Source organism: Porites lutea, chromosome 13 (assembly GCF_958299795.1).
Source record: "Porites lutea chromosome 13, jaPorLute2.1, whole genome shotgun sequence".
Lineage (NCBI taxonomy): Eukaryota > Metazoa > Cnidaria > Anthozoa > Scleractinia > Poritidae > Porites > Porites lutea.
Window position 1 is genome coordinate 5,802,186 of NC_133213.1, and position 23,384 is coordinate 5,825,569.

General features: G+C 41.6%; 4 protein-coding genes across 4 annotated transcripts in view; 2 read left to right on the forward strand and 2 right to left on the reverse strand.

Moving 5' to 3' along the window:
• Positions 1-1,082: 1,082 nt before the first annotated feature.
• On the reverse strand, positions 1,083-3,058 carry LOC140922918 (putative beta-lactamase-like 1). The gene has a single exon (XM_073372966.1). The coding sequence runs from the start codon at positions 3,040-3,042 to the stop codon at positions 1,312-1,314; it is 1,731 nt and encodes a 576-aa protein (XP_073229067.1). The 5' UTR covers positions 3,043-3,058; the 3' UTR covers positions 1,083-1,311.
• Positions 3,059-5,003: 1,945 nt separating this feature from the next.
• On the reverse strand, positions 5,004-8,421 carry LOC140923069 (putative beta-lactamase-like 1). Its single transcript, XM_073373130.1, has one exon. The coding sequence runs from the start codon at positions 8,419-8,421 to the stop codon at positions 6,679-6,681; it is 1,743 nt and encodes a 580-aa protein (XP_073229231.1). The 3' UTR covers positions 5,004-6,678.
• Positions 8,422-13,795: 5,374 nt separating this feature from the next.
• LOC140922280 (uncharacterized) lies at positions 13,796-19,069 on the forward strand. Its single transcript, XM_073372279.1, has one exon. It carries the CDS (start codon positions 13,796-13,798, stop codon positions 19,067-19,069), a length of 5,274 nt encoding a protein of 1,757 aa, XP_073228380.1.
• Positions 19,070-21,329: 2,260 nt separating this feature from the next.
• Positions 21,330-23,384, forward strand: part of LOC140923277 (S-adenosylmethionine-dependent nucleotide dehydratase RSAD2-like) — an 11,929-nt gene continuing 9,874 nt past the window's right edge. The window contains exon 1 of the mRNA XM_073373365.1: positions 21,330-21,773. Coding sequence (XP_073229466.1) covers positions 21,476-21,773 — 298 coding nt within the window. The 5' untranslated portion in view covers positions 21,330-21,475. The remainder of the gene's footprint in view (positions 21,774-23,384) is intronic.

The following is a 23,384-nucleotide window of genomic DNA, read 5'->3' on the forward strand; positions in this document are numbered from 1 at the left end:
GTTGCGAGATGCAAACGCAATTACCCCAAAACGAGGCACCAAACCAAACTACGTCATCATTGGACCGATCTGGCCGCGAACTAAGCCATGAACCATTTATACGAGCAGTTCGCGTCTAATATAAGCCGTACTCGTATAAATGGTTCCTTTCGCGTCTTATGTAAGCCGCGGCCAGAGTAAGCCGCGGCTTATTTTTTCTCGTATAAACGGCCCTATTATCTGTTTAGATGACAGTTTAAAGCATCGGATTATGGCGATTAGAACATATGAAAACTTCACACCTTTCTCCAACAGCGTGACTTTCAGAAAGCCTCGAGGGACGGACTTGGTAACCGCTTCTGAATTGATAGCAGGCTTCTGTCGGTCAAAGTAAAATGTCCCAACCCCGGGGTCGCTTCGCACGATCAAAAGCCCGACAGGGGGATAGTCTCAGGCATCAAATCCCCGCCCCTTGCCCGCACTCCCTCCCCCCCCCCCCCGCCCCACGGGATTTACATTGATACGTGCATAAACTATAAGTATATTATTACCGAGAGCTTCGCTGTTACCCTTGGCTAAATCTATACATTATAAGCAAAAGAAAATTTCAGAACAAACATGACACTTCTATTAAAATTAGATAGATTTCTATGCTTTTATCGCACGAATAGTGTTATTAAACTTAATTTGAACTGCCCTTTTATTAAAAGCCATTGTTGCGTGTTCGATTTTGTCTGAAATACTTATACAGAGTCCAAGTATTTTTCCATAAAATAGCTCACTGACATCATAACACTTATGATGCCATACCTTTTAGCCACAGAAAATAGCTGCTACAAAATGTGCCTAAGTAATAAATGAACAACTATTAAGGAGAAAAATCGTTTGGAAAGAAGCGGAAAAAACACTTTGAAGGAGGGTTTCAACCCCTGCCTCTAACTCCCAATAGTGACCTACATCACGTTTCTCCTAGCAGTATCCATGGATACGTAGCCTCCCACGCAGACGTTCTTAGGGGTCCGTCACGCGTTCCTGCCCCACGAACGTTCGTGGGGCAGGAACGCTTGACGAACCCCTAAGTACGTCTGCGTGGGAGGTTAATCCATACGTTGACAGGACAAATGGTTATCAGAGTTAATAAAATGATTACTGGAGAGAAAATGCTTTGACCTGTTATCAAACTCTCTTAACTAATTCTTTAAGCAAATGTATGAAGATCAGTATGGAGAATTTACATGTGGATATTGGGGCTCAAAGGGTGAAGCCCAGAGTGAAGGGAAGACGGTCCGTTCTATTGTCAATGACTTCTCTGCATGGATGGCTCCTCTACATTTAAATTGCGCTCTTGAAGTGGTTCACATTAAATCTCTCCATTTTATCCTCAAATTCCTCCGAGAAACTTTCTGCTGTGTTTGTCAATCGCGTCGCAACAATCAGACGTTCCGGAATATGAAAACCGGGCGACAAATTATCTTTTGCCAGGGGTTCATAGTAGAGAGCACTTAAAGTTCCTGCACGTTCAAATAAGCAAGACATCCCGGGCGTACGATATCTAGATTGGAACACCAAGCTTTTCCCGATGTACCGTATCTCTTGCCACATGTTTGATGCCTTGGGATAATCGAAGCGTAGAATGTTTTCAACGGTCTTAACGTTGACAATGAAACTCACCTTCTTTCCTGATATTGGATCGGTTTCAGTGACATTAAATTTTCCAAGGTAGGGTGTTGGATCAATTGGAAAATGTGACGAGCGTTGTATCTCGAACAGGGTCTCGTTCAAGGCCGCAACAAGGCGTATATAAAGCAAAACTCCACGCTGGGAGGCCGTCGAGTTGCCGTAGTACCCAGTGCTAATTAGAATGTTACCTCCAAGGGCCAACTCAGGGATAACGATAAACGTAGCACTGTAAGTGTCGATGTTTCCGCCTTTGGTTCGAATAAGGACATGTTGTTTGAACAGCATCTCAAACGGGGACCCCCACACAGTGACGCCGTCTGGAGTAATATCTTTGGGTGTCATCATTTCTCTAAGGGTTGCAGGCTTGAACAGCTTTTGCTTGTCGGGTTGAGCGAACATCATTCCCAACTTAGCAAGATCGTCAATTGTAGAGTAAATTTGACCCGCCGGGGCTAACCAACCAATATTCATAAAAGGCATTTTCTTTCCTCCGGGTCGATAAGGGTAAGCCATGTTCTTTTCCACCTCGTCTGTGATTTCAAATCCCGTGTTCACCATTCCAAGCGGTTTTATAATGTTATCCATTGTCCAGCTCTCGAATGTTTTATTCGGCAGTAAGTTTTCTGTTAATAGCCGACCCAACAGCGCATATCCAAGATTGCTGTATGAAGGGGTTTTCCATGGAGGCCACACAAGTGTGTAGTTTTTTAATAGTGCTAGTTGCTCTTTGGAGTTTGTGTTGCTGCAATGAAACATACAAGGGGCCTCGCGAGGTAAACCCGACATCTGGCTAGCGATCTCGCGCAGTGTTATGTTCTCACTTGTGTAAGGATTTTTGATTGCAAAATCAGGAGCGTATTTGCTCAAAGGATCATCAATTGAAGCGATTTTTCCTTCTTCGTACAGCTTGTACATTAGGAGCACAGCAAACACCTTTGTCACGCTTCCAATCCTGTACACAGTGCTCCCATTGGGTTTCATTTCCGGCCTTTGGTACACCTTGCTTCCAAAATGGCCGCTCCATAAGATACGATTTTGGTAAAAAACATCAGCAGAAATTGCGGGTAGCGAAGACTTTTTATCGACTGCCGCACTGAACACTAGTTCCAATTTTTCAAACACGTCTGTTAATCGCTTGGGGGTCGTTTTTGGCAACGGAAACAGGGTGGGAAACTGCGGGCAAGGAAGCGTGTCAGCTGTGCTGGTGCTTTTCACAAATACGGGTTCTTCGCTTTTCTCCATCTTGTGCGTCAAAAACGCCGTTGTAACTGCCAGTGCTAGTAAGGTTGAAATAAAGGTCAATAACTTCCATATTTTTAGGGTATTGTAAGGTTTTTTCTGGCCTCCGAACTTCGCATATGGAACTCCTTGAACATCAGACATCTTGAAAGGATGAAAAGGGAAAATCTCAGTGCGTGACTTTTGTGTCCGCTGTTAGGGGGAAAATGTAGATTTCATTGGGTTTTCAATTTATTTCATGGCACGTGGACTACAAAATTATAAAACAGGATTTCAACTGTTTTGAATAAGTTTTTGTTCTAGTCTGTGCAAACAGGAATCTTTATTCTGTGTGCAAACATTGTAACCGCGATTGTTTACTCATGTATATAATTACTGGAACAGTGTGCCTTAGGAAATTTGTGTAAGCATATTATATTTACTTCCAAAATTGAATTTTCTAGAAATAGATATACAGCTTAGTCACTGAATAACTAGACCTTTAGTCTGTTCAAATACCAACCGTTCGTAGTTTTTAGTTTTGACATTTTGAGGGATCCTGAGCAAAGGAAACTCGAATTATTTTACACAGCTTTCTTTGTAAACTTCCTAAATTCAGTTGCTTGACTGACATTTAATTTTGAGCTATTTAGTTTAACATATGAAGGTTTAAACTGAATTTATCCAGATTTGTTTTCGCTGTTCAGCTGATGTTATTCAGCCTTCTTTCCTTTTGTTTTGTGATGTTGTAGTGGGTTGATCGGTTGGTATAAATAGAGCACTGATTATTCCTGTTTTTCGATTTACATTGCGAAGTTATATGCTCGTCGATTTTACATTGTGGATTTAATTGATTGTACAAGTTACGTTAACGAGCCGAAGATTAAACTGTTGAAGTCCAAGCTTGAGTCCTGTACTGTTTCCAGTTGTAGCAGATCCGGTACCTTGGAATAGTGACGAGTTCCTTTCCCGCTGGCCAGGCGAGTTGCGAGTTAGTTTTCCCCCTTGTTGTCCTTACGCCGAAGTCGCTCGAGTTCTCTGTACGCTTAATTTCCCGATTTGTTGCTGGAAGGGCAAAACTTATCGTCACACCGCCTTTAGCAAAAGCAGAATGTAGTTTTAAAAAAAATAAGGGATCAATTGCGAAATAAATAAACAAATAGAAATGACGTATATGTTTAAAGGAAGATCATGACTCATCGGTGTCCCTTATGCGGTTTATGAGGGTCATAAGCTTTTTTTTTTTAACATAACCTAACATTGTATCATGATAGTCACAAAATTAGACTTAGCCAACCACATGGCTACGAGTTTCAGCACAAATAACTTTTAAATATGCATAAATCGCAGAGTCAGTGTTTGACAAAAAAAAATTGCGTTCGTTTGTGTACCTCACAGAAAAATAAAACTCAATGTTTAAAGAGAAACATTTTGCTATGGGTTCGTCGTCAATATTCAGAGAAATCGGGGAGAAGATACCTGAATTTGAGTTTTACAGTTTTACACAGGCCGTCTTCTGACTGGAAATTGTGAATATATTTACCTTAGGTCGAGGCTAACCTGTATAAATGAGTCTTCAGTGCTTCTATTCAGCAGCCACGGCGGATTCGAAACTTGACTACCACCCGGGAATATCCAGTTACTCCCAAAATCCTGAAAATGTTTGACCTCAAGTAGTAACTATCGAAGATAGTCAATCTAGTCGTGGAAATGCGACGTCATCCCGCGTCACATCACCATGAGCATATTACAAGGAAGTACCCTCGGGCATATGTCGTGCACCTGAAGTTTAATTTAAATGCCCCAAAATTAAAAGCCCCTTGAAAAAGTATAATATTAATCAATTACTGGGTGAGCTGAGTTTGGCATGAAGAATTATGCAGTTGGAGTTGGGTAATAGAGAGATTATATAAGCATCACACATACGACTAACGCCAGATTCAAGTTGAGAATTTCTCAAAATAGAAAATGAGCAAATAAAAGCAGCCCAAAACAATTCTTATGGATAAAGAATTGCGTGAAACTACTAAATTATACTGGTGTCTGAGCATGCTGGACAATGTTTTAGCCCTTTTCTAGTTACTATAGTTACTGAGCAAACAAATTACCGCTATTGCAATTCTAGGTAAAAGTTATTAACACAACGTTTTAATATTTCTAGTACAATACAGTTATCAACACGTTCTAAACGGCTCTAATTGTGTCCGCATCTCAGATCTGTCCTTGATTAGTTTTGCGCTCTGGATTACTGCATACTATACTGAAGTAACCAGGCCTGCTAACCAGTAACCAAGCCTTGAAATGAACTGAATACTATTGCCAATACTTTTGAAAACCAAACAGGCCATTTCCGGTTTCAAAAGCTCTCACTTTTTAAAGGAAGCTAAGTGCAAAACCTTCCTTGCGAAAATGAGTTTATTTTGATGACAGTAAAAAATCATGGCTTTGCACTCAACCTGGCTTTGAAACAGGGGCTTGAACAACTCGGAAATAGCCTATTTTACGTAGTTTTTGTCGCGCGTCTTCCTTAAGTCGGCGGTTTTTTAACGAAATCGTCGCATATCTAGAATTGGCTTGTGTGATGGTAACGCTTCTAGCGTGCTTGTGCAGCCATGCACGACGACGACAGAAACGAGAAAATCAACAACAAAAATTGGGTATTAGCAGAGCTCTTGCATGCGCGCCCTTCGAAGCACCGTGGGTAAGAAAATTTGGTTATCTATGCATCCAAGAAATTTTGGTCCTGACAAAATCATCCGTACGTACGTCTAGCCGGGGTAAAATTTCGCGAAAAGCGAACGGGAACACATAGTGGAATTTTTTTCCATAAAACGTTTAGGTAGGAAGTTTCATGTTGTAGTCGTGGAAAACAAAGCAATGTGCAAAAAAGGCCTCTACACGTGCAAAGTTGTTTTTCTTTTTTTGCTAATTAGACCTGTTGTTTTTTGCCGTTCTCGTTGCCGTCGCGGTTTACCATTACACGACTTTGTTTTCTGTTTGAGTAAACTATAAGTACATTATTACCGAGAGCTTCGCTTTTAGCCTTGGCTAAATCTATACATTATAAGCAAAATAAAACCTCAGAACAAACATCACACTTCTATTAAAATTAGTTAGATTTCTATGCTTTCATCGTACGAATAATGTTATTTTAATAACTTAAAAACTTAATTTGAATTGCCGTTTTATTAAAAGCCATCGTCGCGTGTTCGATTTCGTCTGAAATACTTATACAGAGTCCAAGTATTTTTCCATAAAATAGCTCACTGACATCATAACACTTATGATGCCATGCCTTTTAGCCACAGAAAATAGCTGCTACAAAATGTGCCTAAGTAATAAATGAACAACTATTAAGGAGAAAAATAGTTTGGAAAGAAGCGGAAAAAACACTTTGGAGGAGGGTTTCAACCCCTGCCCCTTTAAGCCTCTAACTCCCAATAGTGACCAACATCACGTTTCTCCTAGCAGTATCCATGGATACGTAGCCTCCCACGCAGACGTTCTTAGGGGTCCGTCACGCGTTCCTGCCCCACGAACGTTCGTAAGTACGTCTGTGTGGGAGGTTAATCCATACGTTGCCAGGACAAATGGTTATCAGAGTTAATAAAATGATTACTGGAGAGAAAATGCTTTGACCTGTTATCAAACTCTCTTAACTAATTCTTTAAGCAAATGTATGAAGATCAGTATGGAGAATTTACATGTGGATATTGGGGCTCAAAGGGTCAAGCCCAGAGTGAAGGGAAGTCGGTCCGTTCTATTGTCACTGACTTCTATGCATGGATGGCTCCTCTACATTTAAATTGCGCTCTTGAAGTGGTTCACATTAAATCTCTCCATTTTATCCTCAAATTCCTCCGAGAAACTTTCTGCTGTGTTTGTCAATCGCGTCGCAACAATCAGACGTTCCGGAATATGAAAACCGGGCGACAAATTATCTTTTGCCAGGGGTTCATAGTAAAGAGCACTTAAAGTTCCTATGCGTTCAATTAAGCAAGACATCCCGGGCGTACGATATCTAGATTGGAACACCAAGCTTTCCCCGATGTACCGTATCTCTTGCCACATGTTGAATGCCTTGGGATAATCGAAGAGTAGAATGTTTTCAACGGTCTTAACGTTGACAATGAAACTCACCTTCTTTCCTGATATTGGATCGGTTTCAGTGACATTAAATTTTCCAAGGTAGGGTGTTGGATCAATTGGAAAATGTGACAAACGTTGTATCTCGACCAGGGTCTCGTTCAAGGCCGCAACAAGGCGGTTATAAAGCAAAACTCCACCCTGGGTCCCTGTCGAGTGGCCGTAGTACACAGTGCTAATTAGAATGTTAGCTCCAAGGGCTAACTCGGGGATAACAATAAACTTAGCACTGTACGTGTCGATGTTTCCGCCTTTGGTTCGAATAAGGACATGTTCTTTGAACAGCATCTCAAACGGGGACCCCCACACAGTGACGCCGTCTGGAGTAATATCTTTGGGTGTCATCATTTCTCTAAGGGTTGCAGGCTTGAATAGCTTTTGCTTGTCGGGTTGAGCGAACATCATTCCCATCTTAGCAAGATCGTCAATTGTAGAGTAAATTTGACCCGCCGGGGCTAACCAACCAATATTCATAAAAGGCATTTTCTTTCCTCCGGGTAGATAAGGGTAAGCCATGTTCTTTTCCACCTCGTCTGTGATTTCAAATCCCGTGTTCACCATTCCAAGCGGTTTTATGATGTTATCCATTGTCCAGCTCTCGAATGTTTTATTCGGCAGTAAGTTTTCTGTTAATAGCCGACCCAACAGCGCATATCCAAGATTGCTGTATGAAGGGGTTTTCCAGGGAGGCCACACTAGTGTGCGGTTCGTCAAAAGTGCGAGTTGCTCTTTGGAGTTTGTGTTGCTGCAATGATACATACAAGGGGCCTCGCGAGGTAAACCCGACATCTGGCTAGCGATCTCGCGCAGTGTTATGTTCTCATTTGTGTAAGGATTTTTGATTGCAAAATCGGGAGCGTATTTGCTCAAAGGATCATCAATTGAAGCGATTTTTCCTTCTTCGTACAGCTTGTACATTAGGAGGACAGCAAACACCTTTGTCACGCTTCCAATCCTGTACACAGTGCTCCCATTGGGTTTCATTTCCGGCTGTTTGTACACCTTGCTTCCAAAATGGCCGCTCCACAAGATACGATTTTGGTAAAAAACATTAGCAGAAATGGCGGGTAGCGAAGACTTTTCATCGACTGCCGCATTGAACACTGCTTCCAATTTTTCAAACACGTCTGTTAATCGCTTGGGTGTCGTTTTTGGCAACGGAAACAGAGTGGGAAACTGCGGGCAAGGAAGCGTGTCAGCTGTGCTGGTGCTTTTCTCAGGTACATTTTCTCCGCTTTTCTCCGTCTTGTGAGTCAACGCGTACCAGATGAACAACGCTGTAACTGCCAATGCGACTGAGGTCGAAATGAAGGTCAATATTTTCCATATTCGCAGGGTATTGAACGGTTTCTTCTCGCCTCCGAACTCTGCGTATGGAACTTTGCTATCGGTGGACATCGTGTCAACGTGTAAAGTGAAGAAGTGGCCTGTAAAATGAGTAATTAACGCTTGAGATGAGTTGCGAAATTCATATACAAAATGACGTGTGTTGTTAAGATTAAAGAAGCCAAGTATCATATATACCACATCCACTAAAAATGTATAATAAGTAAGAAACAGGATATGTTAATTTGGTTCTGCATAGTATGCTACGCCAAAAGTGACAAAATATCAAAGATGCAACTTTATAATTCAAAACCACCAAATTACAATCAAGATGGATAAAATTAACATCAATTTGCTTTTTGAATGTGTCAAGATTGTAGAATTTAATTTCAATTCCCACGTGTTTCATGTCATGTATCAAGAGACACGTTTTCTAAATCAAGATGCATGTTTTTTAAATCAAGAAGGGAGACGACAATTTTTGATCAGTTTTGTTTCCGAGAGGGACTGAAACCGAGCACACAGGTTGGAATTCAAGGTTTAAATAATTAAAAGTGTTGACGGGCCTGCACGACCCTTCAGTTCGCAAATAGATTGGTCTTAAAACCTTTATAGTTTAGCTCTTACTTCAGTGTCTTTTTGGGATTTTCCTTTGCGATATGAAATGAGGGAAGGTTCCTTAAAGATGTTTCTGAGATATGGTTGGTTCTGTATAAGGTGCCATTTCCCCACGAGTATGTTCTTGAGGTTGGGCAACGCAGGGTGGTATTGCGTTACAAAGGGTAGTATTTTCTTACTTGCATTTTTGTTTCTCTGTTCTAATACTTTCTTTCTGTCTGCGAAATTGACCTCAGAGAGATGTTTTTCTACAGTTGTAGCTGGGTAATCTCTATTCTTGAGGCGTGTTGAAAAACTCCTTGCTTCTCCTTTGATGAAGCCTTTTGTGACGCCTGGTGGGTGACATGCCGGGGTGACACGAATACAAATTCGTGTACTGGAATGTTTCTGTAGGCTTGAAGTGTGTTCGCACGTCAAGGATAGAATCGTTGTTGAATCTGACACCTTTGAACCTTTCGTGTCCAAGAATGTAGTCTCTGTTTCTGATATTTCAGCCGTGATAGAATTTGATTGTAGAATGGAAGTTGTTTACCTGTAGAAGGAATTCTTCTATTTCGTTTCTGCTTGTGTCCCATTCTGATATGACGTCATCGATATAAACCTTTTCCAAAAGATGGGCTTAATGCTGCTCTGTCTGAGTGTATTTCTTTTTCTATTTTGGCCATGAAGATGTTAGCAAAGGCTACGGCCATTTTCGTGCCCATGGCTGTTCCATGGGTTTGAAGATAATCTTTCAAGTTAAATTGGAACGAGTTTTCTAGTAGTATCAGACTAAGCATTTCGCTTAAAAACCTGGTAGGGACTGGAGGGTTTCCTTGGTGAAATTCTTCGTATGTAAGGCATACAGTGGTAATACCCTCTCGTTGTGTTTTTTTTTTTGTATTGTGACGTCCATTGAAACATGTATGGCACTTTTAGACAGTTTAATCCTCTCGATGAAGTTAATAAAGTCTGTCGTATCTTTAAGATACGAAGCTTGTAGTTGTGCTATTGGCTGAATAAGGAGGTCAACTTATGCTGAGATCCGTTCTGTAGGTCCGGAACACCCTGATATAATAGATCTTCCGACAGGTGTCGGTTTGTGGATTTTAGTAAGTTTGTAAAACACGGGGATTCGCGGAGGATCGGGCCTAAGGGAGAGCCATTTAGCCGTCGTTTTATCAATGTGGCCTTCTGAGAGCAGTGTTTTAATAAGTTGTTGAGCTTTTTTGGTTGTAGTTTCAACCATTGGTGGTTTGTCTAGAGGTCGGTAGTTACACTCTTTTTTTATATATAAGAATGTTGTTTTCCAGGGCCAGGCTGAATATTCTTATTTTTCCGCCGATTTTAGGCTGTAAATATTCTTGTATTATTCTTAATAATAGCTTATGACATTTCCGAATTAGAATATATTAAGGTATCAATTATAGTTTTGTTAAATATAGTTAGCTAGTTTTGCCCTTTAAAGAAAGGAATAAATTGAAAAGGTATATTTGTCTTGTATTTACAGATTTTCACCACACGAAATTATATCCTTTTCAGAATCTCAGCCTGTAGTTTATTCTTAAAGTATTCTTAAGATTTCGCAAATTTCAGCCTCGCTATTCTTATAAAATATATTCTTATAGAAAAAAAAGAGTGTATTTAAATCATCAAGCAGAACCTGACCTTCGTTTAGTTTGTCTTGTCTGCTTATCAATACGGTGGTGTTTACCTTTATCAGATTTCTTAAGAATAATGTTTTTGTTGCGCGGTAAGTCTTTGAGAGCTTGGCGCTCTCCCGTGGATATATTATCTTTTGGCTTGTCAAGTTCAATACTTGCGAGCTCTAATTTTACCTCCTCTAGGAAGGTCTCCAGAGCCACAGATAGCTAGACTGGTGGTTCCCAGTCCGACTTCACGTGGAAAGGATGAGGTTCGTTTTCCCAGTTCCCCGTGAAAAATATATTGTAGTCGCATTCGTCTCGCAAATTGATTGAAATCCGCTAGAAGCTGGCGCCTGATAAGATTTTCTTTTGTCACGGGTGTAGGGATAAACTTTAGACCACGCGATAGTAGAGTAATTTGCTTATCTGTCAGTTGTTCATTTGACAGGTTTTTGATATACTGTTTGCGTGACTCAATGGCGTTAAAAAAGCGCTTTTTGTCTTTGATTTTTTCCCCGCTCTTTTCTTTTGCGGTTTTTGGCCGCTTTGTTATCTCTGCGGTTTGCTTTCCCTTTCCCCTTACTTCTAAGGAGTCTGATAAGAGACAAGAGTCAGATTCACCTTGTTTATTTGCAGACACTTGTGATCTCATTTATTCTAACAATACATCGACTTCGCTAATCTTGGTCTTCAGTTTACATTGTCATCTTTGTTGACAGTTTTCTTTCTAGCCGATGATTGCGTTTTCTGGTGAGACGTCTGCTTAGTATTCCTATATTATTCCTTACAGTATTCCTGCGAGATTTTTACTGTTCGAGTTTACGAAGCTTGTTTTTTAATCGTTCTGCGCGCCTGTGGTGATATTTCACCATCGCTTCTACGGGAGCCTGTTCTGCTTTCTTTCTGATCGAGCATATCTCGTTCTTAAATCGCTGCCTCAGTTCTTCCTCAGGTGTTGACACGTTCGAGATGTGTTCGAGATGTGTTAACTCCTTGTGCTGCTCGAATGATTCTTCTCACAAGTTCTTCGATTCCTTCCTTCGCCATGTCTAACGCAAGAGGGCGGGAATGTGCAAGAATGGGTGGGATTCTTCATGGAGCAATCCATGAAGCATGGCAGATTTTTCGGTTTCAGTCCCCCTCGGAAACAAAACTGATCAAAACTTGTCGTCTCCCTTCTTGATTTAAAAAACATGCATCTTGATTTAGAAAACGTGTCTCTTGATACATGACATGAAACACGTGGGAATTGAAATTAAATTCTACAATCTTGACACATTCAAAAAGCAAATTGATGTTAATTTTATCGATCTTGATAGTGAATTGGTGGATTTGAATTATAAAGTTGCATCTTTGATATTTTGTCACTTTTGGCGTAGCATAGTATATCGCAAATTTGAAAAGCCGGAGTTAAGAGTTGGAATTATGGAATGTGGAATTGGGAAACCGGAACAAACACTGGCTCAGCCATTTCTAGTCGGGGAGTCTGTTAACAGGCTAAGCCTTGATAACATTTGCCTCAAAGAGTAGCTACATTACTACGCTAATACATTAAAGACAAGAAACAGTTCTGCAGTACAGAAGCAGTTGTCGTTACCCAGAACAAAAAAGCTTTTATGTTAATCAATGACGTCGACATGAGCAGCGCAATAATAATTTTCCATCGATAATTCTTGGCTTCACACTAACGCTTTCGAGAATAATCTAAGTGTTCTTGGAACCTACTTTGAGTGTGAAGGAGTAAAATGTACCTACTTGAACTTTACTTGGTGATCATGAATCCACCGCCAAGTTAAGTATGGTCTAGACGACACTTGAGAACACAATTGACGAACAGGAAATGGCAGCCATCTGAAAGCGATGAACACTATGTGCATTTGCAGCGGCCCCAAGATTCTACTGAACGAACACTACGGCAATTTCTTTGCCGAAAGGCGCGTTGTTGACTTTGTTGAGCAATTCTTGAAAAATAAAGAATAAGACGCAGTGAAGCAACCTTGTTCCCAGCGCTCTCTCTCTCTTCATTCGTGAAAGAACCCTGGTTGCGGCTGGTCACGGGGAAATCTGTGTCAATAAATTGCCCAGCGGGGGTGGGTCCTCTACTAAATTTTGTCGACTAGATGATGAAATACTATCTGGGGTAGGGAAAAAATTCATACTTCAAAATGGCGCTTGAGGTTGTGAGATGCGTGCAAACTGTTTTGCTTCCGGTTCGGGTGACATTCTTGTAGTTTGATAGCCTTCTATCGCATGGTCTGCATAAAAGCTTTGAAAAAGTTTCAAGTTCGGGTAGCGGGCTGAATGAGATGGAATAAGCGCGATAAAGTCTGAAGCAGCGCGACTTTACTTTTTATGTGGCGTTGTCGTTGTTTTGCACTCCGTTGACAGCTGTAATTAGTTTTGAGTCACGGTATTTTTTTGATTGTTTTTATTAGCGATAAAACCGGACACGCAAGATTATTATTCTTTCTTAGAATTTAGCCAATCAGTTTTCAGCTCGCTCGTGGGACTAGCGTGATTAGAGAAATTGAAGGGTCAGTGAGAAAGAATCCTGTTATTGGAAACAGTGTCTTATACCTTTTCTTCAAATAAGATAGGAAAATAGCCGTGTCATCACGGGATAACGCCTTACAGAATTGTAAGTATGTTCACATTTGTTGAAGAAAGTTTGCTGATTTCATTTTCAGTTAGATTCGATTTATCAAGCTTTTATAGTCGATTCACAAGTAAGCAATGCAATGTATGCCTTTATTTTCAGTTGACTACGCATATACACATCTAGCTAGTTGTCGCGAGATTGGAAATTGTGACATTAAAGTAGTTCAAAAACAACTGGTAGATCCCGTTGACATTATTTTCCTGGTGTGTCTTCAACCCGAGTAGTACCCAAAACCGAGGTACGAAACAGTCAAAATTCTACGACGCACGAGGACATACACCAAAGGTCAACAAGTCATCGAGAAGATCATCTTGGCGACAGGAAAACGAGGACGACCGACAGCAAAAGGAGCGACCGACTGTCTTTGGAAACCTTCGCCATAAGGACAAGACTTCTTAAAAAAAGGTACAAATTCTCTGATTCTTCGGTTTTTTGGTTAGATATCGTGATCGCGTGAGGACCGCACGCCAAATTCTCTGCATGAAAACGAGGCTAAGGGCGTGAACGTTGAAAGAACGACAACAATTTTTTAGATCGCAACACGATGCCTCCAAAGATCGATTTAAAGACCCTCTCTGGGAAAAGAGATAACGCTATCCATGTACTCAATGAATTATTCGTGGAATTTGAAACTCTCTATTCGGTGAAACCCGAACTAAACTTATTGGCAGCTGTTTTTAATGAGATCGAATCAAAGTACAGGGCTGTCAAGAAACAGATGGAGATCATTGCTGATAGACTAGTTGAAGAAGGAGTCACGTCAGAAGACGAAAGAATAACCGAAAATCTAAATTCAGGAGACGAAATTAAACCGCGATATTTAGAAACTTTGCGAAAATATGCGAGTTATCAAAAAGAATTTAGTACATTCCAATCAGCATCGCAAAACACCTCTGAAAGCACTGCAATCCTCGAAGCAGTCGCTGACGCAGTAAAAACAATGGCAGAAAATATGGCATCAAAACCGCACGCAAGTGGTTTAGAAAGGCTACCGGCCCCATCGTGGGATGGGTCACGCAAGGCGTACTTAACCTGGAAAAAGGAATTTCAGCATTGGATGAAAAAACATGGCCAGGATAAGGATGAACAACTTCAGAGGTTTCGTAAAGCCATGCCCAAGGGTTCTTGGTGGACAGAACAGTTGAAGACTTGCAAAAACATCGATAGAGCATGGGAGATTTTAGACATAGAATTTGCAGATAAAAGGAAGTTAATGGACGAGCTGCTTGCGGAAATTGATAACTACGGCACTGTAAAAGGCGACTCGAAGAGTCTGGGACGTTTCGCCACCTCAGTACTAGTGTTTGTGAGTGACATGGAGGACAATGGCTGTCCTGTTCAGCAAGTAAGTGAAGCGCCATTCTTTATGTCGAAACTTTTGTCGAAGCTTGAACCAAAGGACAACGCGGACTTTGGGAGAGAGATGCAACGACAAAAGAAAGAAGAAAACGTGGCAAATTTAGTCGATTGGCTCCACCAAGAGGCAGCCTTTCGATCCAGGGGAAAGAAAGAAATTGAGGGGAGCATCAGCTATAAAGAGCGCGGAGGCAGAAGGACCGATCATCACGCCAATGACGCTAGCAGTAGAAAAGATGATGAATCTTGTCCCCTCGGCTGCAAGTCTAAGCATCTGCTCGCTTCCTGTCCGGTATACCAAGGGTTAACAGTCAACGAAAAGTGGGAAGTCGTTAAGGAGAATAAAAGATGTCGAAAATGCTTAAGAGTGTCTCATCACACGAATGACTGTACGAAGGCCGACGGAACTACTTGTGACAAGTGCGAGAAAAATCATCACCGTTCTCTTCATAACGAGAAGAAGGTGGACCCACCAAAGTCAAACTTGGATCCTGACGCACCTGCCTTTAACAAAAGAAGTCCAGATCAGGCCGAGTCTAAAAACAACAGTGTCCAAGGAAGAGACAACGAGGGCGCTAACGATGTCAAGAACGTACCTGGAGTTTGTCCAGTCCAGAAAATCAGAGTCAGAGATAGCGAAGGAAACTTCAGAACCTTAATTGCCATGTTGGACACCGGTTCAAATACAAGTCTTTTATCTAAGAGGGCTGCAAAGCTACTAGGTCTGTCTGGTCCTCAGACACACCTTACTATGAACTTAGCCGGAGGACAACAAAGGGGAGAGGTGTCTGAAGTCTTGGAGATTGTGATTGAATCACCCGTCGATGAAGACATCCGAAAGAACCTCCGAGTACATACCGTTCGTAAGCCTTGTAGCAGTGCTAAGACCGTGTCAAGAAAAACTGTTGAAGCTTATCCTCACCTCAAGACGATCGCAGATAAGTTATATCTGTCTGGTGGTACGGTCGATCTTCTGATTGGAACTGACTTCGTCGATGCCTTCGTTGACATCCATACAAACAGCGGTAATCCAGGAGAACCAGTGGCGAAAAGGAATTGTTTTGGCTGGTATATCTTGGGACAACTGGACTCGGATGCTGAAGCTATACCACGTGTTCACTCAGTGGACATTGGAACTGTGAGCGCCGCAGAAGACATAAGGAAACTTGTTTATCAAGATTTTTTAGGAGTCAGACCGACGGAACTTTGTACCTGCAGTGAAAATGCTCTGCGCGAGAACAAGTTCGTAAAAGCTCTCTCAGCCTCGACCACGTTGGTGAGCGGAAGAGTGCAAGTCAGGATGCCTTGGAAGGAAACCGGGCCTCCGAAACAAAGTAATTATGACATTGCCTTGAAAAGAATGTATTCAGCTGAGAAATCGTTCAAAAAGAAAGATTGCCTTGCGATCGTGGATGAAGAAGTCCAAAAGCTAGTAGATCAAAGCTTCGTCATCAAAGTACCACCTGAAAACGTGGATCACAGTCAGCAAGAATGGTACATGCCACTACAAGCGGTGTTCACTCCAGAAAAGAGCACAAAAGTCAGACTTGTGTTTGATTCATCATCCAAAGGGCACAACGGTCTCTCCCTTAATGATCACCTAGAGAAGGGACCAAATTACATCAACAGCCTACCCAATGTTCTATCAGCATGGCGCTGGGATGAGTTTGCGTATGCCGGAGATATTCGCAAGATGTTTAACCAAGTGTTGGTGCATCCGGATGATCAAGTTTTTCATCGATTCCTGTGGAGAAAGAATCAGAGTGATCCTCCCACTGTATACCAGTGGCTCAGACTAAATTTCGGGGACAAGCCAGCTCCAGATATCGCTTCGAATGCCATCAACATCCTGGCGAAAGCTTCCCAACTGGAGTTCCCTGAGGCGGCGAAGGAACTTCAGGAGCGAACGTACGTTGATGATATTGGTGGATCCAGACCAACCGCTGCTGAAGCCAAGCATGTCACAACTACAATTGACGAAGTGCTTGGAAAGGGTCAGTTCCAGATAAAGGCGTGGCATTCAAACAGCCAGGAAGTCGACCAAACCAGCGGTGAACGATATACAGATTTGCTTGGTCACAAGTGGGACAAGCAAGAAGACACATTTGCCCTAAAGAAAGACTCAGTTGTGAGAAAGAAAGAAGATTTCACAAAGAGATCGTGCCTCGCCCTATTGGCTCAAGTATGGGACCCTATTGGACTCGTCGCGCCTGTGACGATTAAGTACCGAATTGACCTCCAAGAACTGTGGAGTACCGGATATGGTTGGGACGACATCCTCCCAGAAGCAATCCAACAAGAATGGAAGGAAAACGAAGAAGCAATAAACCAACTTCTATCTTTCAAATTTGACCGGAAGCTAAAACCAGATCATGCAATAGGTCCACCTCAAGTACATGGTTTTGCGGACGGAGGAGAACTGGGGTATGGAGCCGCCATTTTTCTCCGTTGGAAGCTGCAGGATGGAAGTCATCAATGCGTTCCAGTTATTGTCAAGCCCTTTGTCGCCCCGCTGAAACGGAAAACTATTCCCCGACTTGAACTCTTGGGGTGTCTAGCTCTTACGCGAATTTACAACACATGCCAGGAGGCGCTGGCCTTTGTTAATTTTCACGAATGCGATAGGACTTTCTGGACAGACTCTCGAACAGTCTTAACGTGGATCAAGACCCCACCTCGAGAATTCAGACCGTTTGTGTCAGTTAGGGTGGCAGAAATCCAAGAAACAGTGGGATCAGAACAATTCCGCTACATCAAATCCAAGTACAACCCTGCAGATGCCCTTACCAGGGGAATTGCTCCGGGTGACCTCGAAAGTTGGATCTCGGGGCCGTCGTTTCTAAAGTTGCCAGAGACGGAATGGCCAAAATTTGAGGACGAGGACCAGAACCCTCACCAGGATCGAAAAGAGACTTTAAAAGAAATGAAGGCTGCAACGAAATGGCACGACAACAGTAGAGAGTTTCATGCTGCCTCAGTTCACAAAGAGAAAGAGGACAACCCTATCTTTTGCTACTTATTGCAAAGCTGCTCGACGTTCACAAAAATTCGCAGAGTCCTTGCTTACGTTCATCGTTTTGTTGACATTACAAGACGTAGGGCTGTACCCAACAGCTCCCTAACAGTCCAGGATCTAAAGCGTTCAGAATTGCAACTCTTGAAATGGAGTCAGCTCCACCTAGATGTGTCACAACTTGACGAAAAGCTGATCGCCACAACGGACGGGGAAGGGCTAATCAGAGCTCGTGGCCGCCTTGAAAATGCCAGGATCCTACCAAAGGACATGAGAAACCTCGTTGTGCTGCCCAGAGATCATACACTAGCAATCCTCCTTTTACGACACTTGCACCGGAAACGCGGACATTGCGGTTACAAGAGTCTCATGCACGAAGCAAGGCGAACGCTTTGGATTATTGGGCTCAGGAAAATGGCTAAGTCCGTGGTCAGCAAGTGTGTCGACTGTCGGAAACTGCGCAAGAAACCCCTACAACAGCTTATGGGTCAACTGCCAAGTTTGCGGGTAGCAGCCGGATTTCCTCCATTCTCGAACACCGCTATGGACATGTTCGGGCCACTGCAGATCAGACTGAACCGAAGAACACTTCAAGAAGCCCAGATAATAATTTTCACATGTGCAACAACGCGAGCGGTTCACCTGGAACTCGTAACTGACAAGTCAACCGAAGCCTTCCTAATGGCCTTTCGTCGATTCGCATGTTTGCGCGGACACCCAAACGTCTGCTGGTCAGACCGAGGCTCCAACTTTGTAGGGGCACAGGAATACCTGAGAGAGGTAATGCAGAACTGGGACATCCCCAAGATACAAAGCATCCTTTCAGAAGAATTTGTCTGTGATTTTGAATGGCAGTGGAACGTCCCACATGCGAGTCACCAAAATGGGGTTGTCGAATCGCTGATTAAGTCCGCCAGGCAAGCCCTCAACAGTGTATATAAGAATCAAGCGTTCACTGAAGAACAGTGGAGAACGTTCCTGGCTGAAGTTACCTACATGATCAACAGTCGGCCCCTCTACCCAAGTTCCGAAGACCTCTGGGAGGAACCACCTATTACCCCGAACGACATCCTAATTGGTCGTCACAGCTGTCCTCCTCAGCCCGAGCAAGAAGCCAGAGTTAATCCGAGGCATTTAATAAGGAGTGTCCAAAACAGAGTTGCCGAATTTTGGACTTGCTGGATGAAGTACTTTGCTCCATCGTTGCTGCCGCGGAACAAGTGGTTTCGTAAAAGAGAGAACGTCAAAATCGGCGATTTGGTCCTCGAGCTCAACCCACATCGGAAGAGACTACAGTGGGAGATGGCGCTGATTGTAGACACCTACCCAGGGGAGGACGGATTAGTCAGGAAGGTGCGCATCAGAACCCAGAATGGCGAGTACGATCGCCCCATACACAAATTATGCGTTATTGCTACAAAGCAAGAGCTTTGTGGAGAAGAACAATAATAGAAACATTTGTTACTCCAGAACACTGAACTGATAAAATATAGCTGAGTTTAACTTCGTGCTAATTTGATCGTTGCTCAATTAGGTCCCCAATTTCCGCACTGGGGCCGAGTGTTTTGCACTCCGTTGACAGCTGTAATTAGTTTTGAGTCACGGTATTTTTTTGATTGTTTTTATTAGCGATAAAACCGGACACGCAAGATTATTATTCTTTCTTAGAATTTAGCCAATCAGTTTTCAGCTCGCTCGTGGGACTAGCGTGATTAGAGAAATTGAAGGGTCAGTGAGAAAGAATCCTGTTATTGGAAACAGTGTCTTATACCTTTTCTTCAAATAAGATAGGAAAATAGCCGTGTCATCACGGGATAACGCCTTACAGAATTGTAAGTATGTTCACATTTGTTGAAGAAAGTTTGCTGATTTCATTTTCAGTTAGATTCGATTTATCAAGCTTTTATAGTCGATTCACAAGTAAGCAATGCAATGTATGCCTTTATTTTCAGTTGACTACGCATATACACATCTAGCTAGTTGTCGCGAGATTGGAAATTGTGACATTAAAGTAGTTCAAAAACAACTGGTAGATCCCGTTGACATTATTTTCCTGGTGTGTCTTCAACCCGAGTAGTACCCAAAACCGAGGTACGAAACAGTCGTAGCCGTCTTCGTCCGTGTGTTGCTTAAGCTCCCTAATGAACGAGGCGGCAAACTCCTCTCGGGCCCCGACAGAGTAACTTTTGTCATTGTGTCATTATTTACTCTTCTTCCCCCCCCGCCCCCCTTACTTTTGGCTCCCAGATTTTGGAAGTCCCGTGACCAGCCGCAACTAACCAGGGTTCTCTCTCGAAGCAAGAGAGAGAACCCTGGGAACGAGGTTGGCAATGAAGACGTTGCTTGTTTTTTTTTTTGGCGGGGGGCGTTGCGGGGTAGGCGCTGCTAAGTAAAAAACGAAGTTCGTGTAAAGCATCCCTTTCAGGTTAAAATCCTTTGGGCCAAATATTTAAACGAACACTAACTTAACTCGCAGTTTAACGAATCTTTGAACCTCCAGATCTCTTCTGTGGTGGGTTGTTTTAAGAAGATAAAAATATGCTTTTCTAGTCTTCTCTGTATGCTTTCATAAAACTGTTCACAATAAATGATGTTTAGATAAAATCGTTCGGGAAATTGAAAATGACTTAGAACGCGGTTTTTTTAAACACTGGCTAAACTACGTTTTAGTATTTGGCCATTTGAGTTTAAAAGTAACGAAAAAGTAAGTACGAAAGTACAAAAAACTCTCCTCCATCGCAAAGACTTGTTTGTTTGTGATATGCCTAAATGACTATATCGCGAAAGATGATTGCAATTGACAGCTTGTACTTCAGGAAATATACTTTGTCAACAAGTGTGAAGCAATGTTTTTTTACAGAGCAACTTAAGATTTTCTGAAGTGCACTTGAATCAAGCGCTTACTTGAAACTAACTCAGCTTCTAGTGTGTAGCCAACAATTGATATTGGAACATTTATCAGTAGTCGTTAAAAGACTAAATCAAGTAGGACAGAAATATTGGCCATGGACGGTTTATAAATGCAAATTACAGACATGAACACAATACATTACACAAAATTTCCATATTAAAGCTCTCGGCCTTGCAGCAAATTGTAATTATAGATAATTCTAGTGTCACGAATGTCACTACCTAAGAAAATCATTTTAAGAAGAAGATATAATACCGCAGCTCTAAAAAGTGTGAATATATATATATATATATATTTTTTTTTTTTGAGTGGTAAGTAATATTTTACCCAGCAATATTTTTGGCCTGATGAAAATTTAGAGTTTATCTTCGGGCGGCCGTGTATCTAGCCTGCGCGCAGACGAAATTAAACTCTGGTTAACTCCGTCTGCGAAACAGCGCCGAAATCATTGTTCTGGACTTCCAGCTGTGTACCCAGATTTGAGTACGCGCCACGATTGGCAAGTTAAAAAAGGCCTTTGTTTTGTTTGTCGTGATCGCCAATCAGGTTGAAGGGAAATTCGAAACGCACTTCCGGTGTATCAAGGTATACTCTATTTCTTTTCTCTCTTCTCAGCTTCTTTTTGTTGTTCATAGCGCATCATAATCTAATAAAAAGAGAGTTTTTTCGTTGCCGTAAAGAAACTGAAGGATATAAAGCGAAAATACACGAAATGACATTGCGTGAAAAATAACGTTATGTGACTATGTCACGTGATTTCTGAGAAAACTATTTTAAATTTGATTCTCTTCCGAGAAAACATTGCAACCAAACGAGTGACCAAATTTGGATCGCAGATATATATTCTGACATATTCGTCTCATAAGTTAAATCAAATGTAGAAACAGGCCAGTTGGAGTTTTTTTCGACAATTGAGGGAAGGAAAGTCGTAGTAAACCGGGTTGATGGCGTTAGATTATGTGTTAATTACCATAACTTTTATTTTCCTACCTTTACTGACAATGTTTCTGCGATATGTGAGGAAAATGATCTTTGGTAAGAGAGTGGTTGGTCCACCCGGAAACTTGCTACTGGTGGCAAATAGCAAACCTGCAGGAGAGCTAAAGATCCCTCAAAGTGTGAACTATCATTTCACAAGACAATGCAACTATAAATGCGGCTTCTGCTTCCACACTGCAAGAACATCCTTTGTTTTGCCCATGAAAGAGGCTAAAAGAGGCTTGGAGATGCTGAAAATGGCAGGTAAATTACAACGAAGAGAGGTTTATGTTAGTTTTAGATAATATATATACTGGCAATTGTTAATATGTTCTATCACTGATATTATCTGAGATTTTATTTCCTCTCTTCTCTGCTGCCGATTATTTGAACATGACGGTGTCCAACAAGAAAGCTCTTGCTACGTTGGACTCTGTACACAAATGAACTTAATGTCTTTTAGTTGATTATTATTTATCAGCTACTTTATTTTCCTACCTACGTACACTTGTGTAAATATCTTATATAGTGTGAAATAAAGAATTGAATTGAATTGAATGGAATATGCAAGCAGATCACTATTATAGCGATCTGCTTGCCGGTCGAGTGGATAAGAATAAAATAACAATACGTTATTGAACGAGGCCGAGTAGGATGTTAAGAATTTTCCAGATATATCCACTTCGGCCGAACGATCTGCATAATTCTTCAGATTCTTCACATCCTACTCAGCCTCATGCAATAATTGTTTTATCATTCATTCAAAACATTTCTAAGTTCTTAACAATGATAAATAGATGTTTTTGCACATTTCACTCCTATCCGATTATTTTTCCCGCTTACGTACGGAGGCTTTGTTTGCTTCTCAGCCCTTGGGCCGGGCCGAGTTTTCAGGTCCGACCGGCCGTGTGTCACGAGAAAACGTTATATGAATAAAAATATCTTTAATGAAAACAAAAAAAATAACTTAACCACTGATTTACCTTTCTTCTAAGATCTTCAAATATGTAGAAACTGAACAGACAGGTGTCAATATTGCTGGTTTGCACGTGACGTCACGGCGGCCATGTTGGTGGTTAAATGCACATTTCACTCCTATCCGATAATTTTTCCAGCTTACGTATTTTCATCATTTTCAATATGTTGATGTTGCAACCGTCGTTCTATACTGACCACGTTAAGGAGCATTTATCTTTTCTTTCAAAATCTCTTTTCAAAATCATGAGCAACTTAGTTCTAGAGTTTTATTTTGGTCAAGTTAAATTCCAGAGACGAATGAACCGCCAGTCTGAGGTACAATTTTTTCTCTGCGTACACTCCGCTTGAACCCTCATCCTACCAACTTATTTTGCATACAAATCATACCAACAGGAGTCAAAACGGAGCCCATAACAAAAGCAGCTTAACAAACTATACAATAGTTTATAACCTTTAGAAAATTTATGTTCAATAATAATAATAATTTATAATAATAACAAAAAGCGGTGAGTGCAAATATTAACCTTGCTCCCTGCAATTAACGGAATATGTTTAAGCAATAAACTTGCTTCCTTGGTGATTTTAACATCTTAGTACAAATCGTGCCTGCTGGGGTCATTCTGGACCCCATCACAGATTCAGTATGATAGTGACGAGGGACTTTTTACTGATATCAACTGTAGTATAAGATGCATGAATGTATTTATTTATTAATTTTGATGCTAATTGGGTTTTGTTTGTTTGTTTTTATTTTTGTTGTCACCTTCGTTACAATTGTTTTTGTTGCTGGGGGTCGATTTGGACCCCAACAGTAAAATGAGCCCCACATTTCCATATCCACATGTAGTATAAAAGTGATATTTGCATTAAAGGTGGCTTATACATGAGGACAAATTC

Coding starts and splice junctions, on each gene's coding strand:
- LOC140923069 (XM_073373130.1), bottom strand. CDS start 8,421: ATGTCCACCGATAGCAAAGTTCCATACGCAGAGTTCGGAGGCGAGAAG.
- LOC140922918 (XM_073372966.1), bottom strand. CDS start 3,042: ATGTCTGATGTTCAAGGAGTTCCATATGCGAAGTTCGGAGGCCAGAAA.
- LOC140922280 (XM_073372279.1), top strand. CDS start 13,796: ATGCCTCCAAAGATCGATTTAAAGACCCTCTCTGGGAAAAGAGATAAC.